The 7880-nt window shown below is 38.0% G+C and overlaps 1 protein-coding gene across 1 annotated transcript; it reads left to right on the forward strand.

Moving 5' to 3' along the window:
* Positions 1 to 3152: 3152 nt before the first annotated feature.
* CSN3 (COP9 signalosome subunit 3) lies at positions 3153 to 6908 on the forward strand (the record flags this gene model as incomplete). Its single annotated transcript, XM_067090041.1, has 3 exons — positions 3153 to 3283; positions 5647 to 5895; positions 6691 to 6908. Coding segments are annotated over exons 1-3 (522 nt in total), but the record flags the coding sequence as incomplete, so codon positions are not given.
* Positions 6909 to 7880: the final 972 nt, after the last annotated feature.

Raw genomic sequence — 7880 nt, forward strand, 5'->3', positions numbered from 1 at the left:
CTCTCTCTCTCTCTCTCTCTCTCTCTCTCTCTCTCTCCTAGGCTTTCCCATCCTTCCTCCGCCCCTAAAACCGTTATTTTTCTCACGTTTTCTTTGTCACCATTTTCTTTTCAAACAGAACTTCCAGTCTTCGGTCTTCTCGCGTTTTCTGTTTCATATTTTTAAAATATATTTCAGTTCTCTTCGTCCTTTAAGACTTTTACCACCCTTTCTTATTCTCGTTATTGTTAAGATTATTGTCGTACGATTCAAGGGGAAGGAAAAGCTATCAGAAAGAATAATATATATATATTTTACGTTGAAACTGATTTTAAAACATTATTTTTCACAGGTCTTTCCGTCCATCAAAGACCATTTCCCAGGATTTCTCATTCTCGCCATTGTTAAAAATTTGTTTATTCTGTTCAGAAAGAGCCAAATATCTTTTTTTTTTTTAAATAGAAGCGAATAGAAACACCCCCCCCCCTCCCCCCAACACATACACACACTAGCAGATCCAGAAATATATCATGGGGGCCACTAATTCTCATATATTTTTTTCTTTAATCGATTTTTTTATATTTCTTCCCAATTCTATATTTCTTATTTATGATACTATTACCTAAATCTTCAATATTATTATTTAATCATGATTTTTCATGGTGCGGGCGGCCACACGTGCCCAAATGCCATCCCACCTGGATCTGCTAGTGCACACACACACACACACACACGCACACACACAAAGTCAGGTTTCATAGAAAACGACGTCCATTTTTAAAAGGCGCTTCTTCATTCTGGCGAATGGAAGTTGAAAAGGTGTTTTTACCGTTGTTAGCTTTTGAATTGGAGCGTAAAGAATATTAGTATTGAAAGAGATATTATCCAAAGACTGAATGCTGCGGTTGCTATACGCTTTGTGAATGCGTACGCACGCGCGCATGCGCTCCTAAAAGTGTTATTATTGGGCTTTTTCATGTTTTTCCTTTCTTCCCAAACGTCCTCTCTCTCTCTCTCTCTCTCTCTCTCTCTCTCTCTCTCTCTCTCTCTCTCTCTCTCTCTCTCTCTCTCTCTCTCTCTCTCCTCTTCTTCTTCTTCTTCTTCTTCTCACCTAAAGTTTTCCTACCTTCATAATAGTCCTCTCTCTCTCTCTCTCTCTCTCTCTCTCTCTCTCTCTCTCTCTCTCTCTCTCTCTCTCTCTCTCTGAGCTGAATGCGTGATATGTCCATAGGGAAATTCAGAGACATAGGCCTAGGTCAGGGATATTTTAATAGGAAATTGAGAGAAATAGGCCTAAGTCAGGAATGCTCTAACAGGAAATTAAGAGAAATAGGCCTAGGTCAGGGATAGTTTAATAGGAAATTAAGAGAAATAGGCAAAATTCAGGAATACTGTAATAGGAACTTAAGAGAAATAGGCTCAAGTCAGGAATATTTAATTGGCATGGCTACAATCGGAGTATGTAAGCGAAAATAGACCTATCTTTCGGTGGTCTCGGTATAATGCTGTATGAGCCGCGGCCTATGGAACTTTAACCACGGCCCGGTGGTGGCCTGTCCTATATAATTGCCAGAAGCACCATTATGGCTAACTTCAAACTGAAATAAAATCAAAACTCCTGGGGAGGCTAGAGGGCTGCAATTTGGTATGTTTGATGACTGGAAGGTGGGTGATCAACATACCAATTTGCAGCCATCTAGCCTTAGTATTATTTAAGATCTGAGGGCGGACAGAATAAAGTGCGGACGGACAGGCAAAGCTGGCACAACAGTTTACTTTACAGAAAACTAAAAAAAGGGTTTATTTAACTTTTTTGGCGCTATCATACACACACACACACACACACACACACACACACACACACATATATATATATATATATAATAATTACACATTATTTTACTATAAAACCTTTGTAAGACCAACTTATCTAAGGAAAACGCTATAAAATACGAAATGCCCCTCTATTTTCCAACCCGCAATCCGTCTGCTATACCGAAGTGGTCCATCTGACCTAATCCAATGTTACGAAGAAAACAAAAGTTTTATTTTACTCTTTTGGCATTATCACATATTAATTACAGAATAATTTATTTTATATTTACAATAATGTCGTATAAAACCTAATTTAACAAAGAAAATAACTTGAAAAAACGATATGAGCTTATTTCCACTCTCGACCCCATGTGCTATGGGAGTGGTCCATCTGATTGCCTCCGACAGTACGAAGAAAATAAGTTTATTTACCTCTTTGGGTATTACCACGTATTCATTATAGATGAATTACATTTTATATTATGATTAAGTCTGTAAAATACTAATTTAACAAAGAAAAACGCTCTTCAAAGGCGAAGTAAATAGAGATTCCCACCCGGAATCCGATTGATATAACGGAGCGGTCCATCTGACCACCTCCGACAGCATCTTACGAAGAAAATAGTTTATTGAATTTTTTTGGCATTACCACATATTATGTATAGAGGAATTACTTTTGTTATTAATGTAACGTCATATAAACCCCATTTTAACAAAGAAAGCTACTTTAGAAAACAAAATACGTCTATTTTCCATTCGCGATCCAATGCTTTACCGAAGTAGTCCATCTGACCGCATCGAACATTAGTTTACGAAGAAAACAGAACTTTACATAACTTTTTCACTGTCGATATAGAATAATAATTACACATTATATCACTATTACGTCTTTTAAAAACCAATTTAACCAAGAAAATCGCCTTTAAAAAGGCAAAATAAGTACCTTCCCAACCGGAATCGGATTGCTATAACGGAGTGGTCCATCTGACCAACACCGACGTTACCTTACGAAGAAAACAGAAGTTTATTTAACTTTTTGACTTTACCACATATAATTTACAGAATAATTACATAATATATTAACATAGAATAATATAAATCCCATTTTATAAAGAAAATCCCTTTAAAAAAGCGAATAAAGCTATTTTTCCACCGCAATCCGATTGCTATACCGAAGTGGTCCATCTGACTTCCTCCTCTGTTAATTTAACGTTTTTTTACTCTTTTTGACATTACCATGTATTAATTAAGGACGAATTTCGTTCATATATATGATGAAATTATATTAAAACCAAATCAACAGCGAAAAACACTTTAAAAAAGCGAAAAAAGCCCATTTTCCCACCCGGAATCCGATTGCTATACCGGAGTGGTCCATCCGACCGCGGCCTCCGACGTTATTGTCATTGTTTACCTTTCGGGCCGCAGGTGAAAATGGCATCCGCTTTGGAACACTTCGTCAATAACGTCACTTCTCTATCGTCACAGGGTAATATTTCCCACCTGTTTTCGACCGCGAGGTTAATATTGAGGGGTTAAATGACTTATATTTCGTGGGGTTAGTACCTGGGGGTTGTTACGGAGATTCTGTGGGGTTCGGTGCACGAAGACTTCGGGGTTCTCGCGGTTGGGGTATTTTGCCCCTGTGCCCGGTACAAGACGAGATTCATTATGGCGTATGTCGTTATTAGATTGTTTTAGACTATTTACGATTTATTCTGACTGTTATTCACCTCCAGCCTGACTATTATTCATCTCCAACCCCCATTTTAGTGCTTGGGCTTACGTTATGGGCTTCGGTTGGTTAGGCTAGTTTGGTCGACTAATCTCCAGTTAACCTGGTGGACTATTTTCGATTATTTTCTATTTATTCTTTCAAATATTCACCGCCAACAACCATATTTTAACATAGGCTGCTAGTACCTTAAGGTATAAACTAGGCTAACCTGGCAAATATCTGCTGGGTTAGGCTAGTCTGCCAATTAGTCTTAAGTTAGCCTGGTATATTATTTTAGAATATTTTGTATTTATTCTGGCTAATATTCACCTCCAACGACCAATTTTTAACATAGGCTGCTGGTAGCTTACAGTATTGACAAGGTTAGTCCGGCAAATATCCACTTGGTTAGGCTAGTCTGGCCGACTACTCCTAGGTTAGGCTAGCTCTACCTGGTAGACTATTTTGAATACTTTTTATTAATTCCAATATTCAACTCCAACGACCAGTTTTTAACATAGGATCCCAGGATGAGAAATACCCAGGCCAGGCCAATGGTATCTCATGGTATAACAAGGTTAGTCTGGCAGATATCCTCATAGTTAGGCTATTTTAGCATAGGCCTGGCCTAATTTAGGGTTAGACACAGGAGTTCTGTTGTGTGCAACGTCCATAATAGCCTATAGCATTAACTCTCGGGAATAGAAATACGTAAGCTATCCTAGGCTATCAGTATAGGCTAGGTTAGTCTCCCTAATATCTGTTAGGTTCTTTCTGTATTTCCTTTTACCTCTTTTTACTTCTTCCCAAGGAAGATCATATTCTTTGGAAGCTTGAATTTGAAGTCAGTGGCCTCAGTGGTGGGCTTGTTCCATATGAAAAGGTTTCATTTATACTGAATAGTAATATAATAATAATAATAGTAATATCAATAGTGACACACACAGTAGGACTGTTATTGCTAAACCTGAACCAAGGCCTATACTTGCTTTCTGCTATGCTTTTGCTATTGTGCACTAAGCCTAGGCTACTTGTTCTCTGGTAGAAGTGTTATGCTGTCCTAGGTTAGCCTGTCATGAAGATTGGCGCCATGTTTAACACCAGCTGTTTTGGGATTAGTGTAAAAACATAACCAAAAGACGGTAACAGTCACGCAGGTAAACAAATGTAAACATAAACAAAAGGTGGTAAATAATCTGGTCAACAGTTGGCTGGAATCAGGCTGTGGTAGTAGTCTGTAGTTTTACCAAACTGCAGACTACTATTGTGGCCCTTTAGCATAGCAACTACTGGTTTCCATGCAAAATGGGGAGCGTGTTTAGTAACAGCCCCTCAGGGACGAACGTGAAAACATAAATGAAACCCAGCAAATATCATGAACGTAAACAGAAGATGGGAAATATCTTGGTTGGCAACTGGTGGGAATCAGAGTACAGTAGTCTGGACATTTACCTAGTCGAATTTAGCATTAGACATAGGTCTGTCAGATGCAATGTGTCCATACTAAAGCATAAACTCCCAGGATTAGAAATACACAAATAACATTAGGACATTGGGTCAGTATTTCCACAGGCTGAATGCAACAAAATAGTTGTAAAACATAGGAATTTTTGAGGTGAAGTTTTGTATTAGAAATCATTGGTTTAGGGATCTTAGGTCTGTGGACTGGCCTAGGTTACCTGTTAATGGAGCATGTCTGAACTAACTTACCTTAACGTAAGATGCCATGCCTTGATCAAGACGTGCTAGTAATTCCATTTCTGAAAGCGTAGGTTTGCATCCCAGGAAAAATACAAAATACTTTTAAAAATTTTTTATTTGTTATTTATGTTGCATACTGAATTTAATGGGTACATGTAATAGCACAGAACAGTTGCGCATGCATTGCTCTGCTATGCTTTATATCACATTAAGGGATGGTTAGGTTAGGATATATCCTTGTTGAAATATGTCTTTGATCAGCTTTCACACTGCTGCAACCCTTTGGTTGGGAAGTATGTAGAGAAATAAGCAAAAATTCCTTATTTATTAGATGTACTTAAACAAGCTGGACAGTTGTATTACTTTTTTTTTATTGTTTGACTTTGTATTTTGTTTCTTTTGTTTTTGCCTGCATAATATTCTTATCCTTTCAGGCAACTACAGTGAGGTCGTAAAATATGTGAGCAAGAGCACCGAAGTACTTGCCAAAAATGTGGCCCACTTGGACACTGTTCTGGCAACTTTGCAGCCGCAGGCCCATTCGCTGGGTGTGATGGCCGTGCTGTGCGTTAGACTGCAGAACACGACACACACAGATGCAAACATTGACACGTTGCATGCAACGGTAGCTGAGTTTATTAATGTGTGCAGTGAAGAACAGATCAAATATGCTCCTGATATGAGTAAGTTTCAAGTATTGTTTTAATGCTTATTTGTCTCAATAGTCAATGTGTTCTTGTTGGTCAGGTCAGATGCAGGTTAGTTATATAACAGAGCTTCGAGCGACTGACTTTTATTGTAGTCAGTAAATGTGACTCCTTCCATGTATATTTTAACAAGGGGTGGGGGGTGGCAGATAGAGTGTACTTATTTGGGATTTTTTTATGATATGCTGCCTTTAGAGCTGGTCATCACATCCCAAATGGGAACCAGAACGTCTCCTATTTTCCCAGAGTGAAGTTACAGGGCCTTGTCACTCGACATCAGATATGGCAGGATGTATGGGCAGTTATAGGTGCCATTCTTTCCCTGCTTACATTTGAGCCTATATAAAAGACTTCAGGTTTGAATATCTAGGAGAAATGAAATTATCTTCAATTGTATGGTTTCTTGCTTAGTTTAATTTTATCAGTTTCTGTTTGTATGGGATTAAAAAGTTTAACCCTTCATCACAATAGGATGTAATTTCTTGTACATTCAGCTGTGATACTTTTTGTTTTCTATGTAATTGGCATCATTGTAATTGTAATAGACTTGATGATTTTTCCATTTAGTGATGCAAGAGCAGTACTTGAGTGGTTATGCAAAATAATATGAAGCACAAGTACCTGTACCCATACTGTAGTTTCATGTATTATGTTTAGTATAAAAATAATCCTTTTGGATAAAAATGTGTTACAGAATACAAACCTGCATTTTTTCGTTTGTATGAGAGCCATATATTTCATCTCAGTATATAATTGTTCGTATAATTCCAGTGGCGGACTTGTGCGGAAGTTACGCCGACTTGCTCGTAGCTGGTAACTGCGCCATGCGAGGAATCGAGGTCCTGAGCACAGCCATTCGAAAGACGCAGGAGTCTCCTCTGCACTTGACGTCGATCCACGCTCACCTCGTGCACCTCTGCCTCCTTTCAAAGTGTTTCAAACCAGCCGTCAAGCTCATGGATGTTGATATTATGGATATAAGTAAAGAGGTATGGTATTTATTACACTAAAAATCAGATATATTTACTTTTATTCATTTTGGAATTCAGTACTGAAGTAAATTTAGTGGCTAAACTAATAACCATTGATTTTTAAATTCTGTTCAGATTAAAATTCCCCGTAGTGGTTAGTACCGTCAGTGCACCTCACTTGTGCACTGTAGGCATTAATTTAGGTTCTTTGAAGCATACCTTCAACCCCTGGCTGCAACCTGTTTCATTCCTTTTACTACGCTTGTGATCATTTCCTTTTTTTTTCCAGTTTACTTTTCATCCTCTCCTAAAAATTGTTTCACAGTGCAACTGCAAGTTTTCCTCTCGTTACACCTTTCAAACCTTTTACTCTCATTTTCCCTTTCAGCACTGAATGGCCTCATAGGTCCCAGTGCTTAGCCTTTACCCTGAATTTTATATTCCATTCCTATAAGCCGTAGGGAGACTCATAAGAGAATGTTTAATCCTTCCTTCCTTCAAGCTTAGCACTGTGGTGTGCACAGGTAGATATGTAAATACCTGGATTATAACCTACGTCACATTGCAAATAAATGGAAACCTAACATTAACGAACACTTTGCAGACTTGTCCTGAGAGCTAGGTTTTTATGAATGAGCCTGGGTAGAAGTATAGTAGGACCTCACTGTAACAGACACTTTCGGGAGTGTGGCTTTCTGATAAATAACAAGGAATATGTGATAGCGTGCACTTGAGTATGTTCGAGTATTTTCTGAATATCTTATAGCTAATAGCAGTGCCACATAGTTCCTTCGTAAACTAACATGATCTTAACATCTAAGATTCGGATTAAGAGATTTATTTAAAGTATATAGACTAACCTGGCTTTGACACTACATTATTTTACTTAAGAGATATTTTAACCAAATATGACATCTGAAAATACTCATGATAATCTAGGCAATAAGTGCAGACGTCCTTTAAGTGGAGGTGTTCCTGTGTAATGATGTG

The sequence above is a fragment of the Macrobrachium rosenbergii genome, chromosome 46 (assembly GCF_040412425.1).
Source record: "Macrobrachium rosenbergii isolate ZJJX-2024 chromosome 46, ASM4041242v1, whole genome shotgun sequence".
Classification (NCBI taxonomy): domain Eukaryota; kingdom Metazoa; phylum Arthropoda; class Malacostraca; order Decapoda; family Palaemonidae; genus Macrobrachium; species Macrobrachium rosenbergii.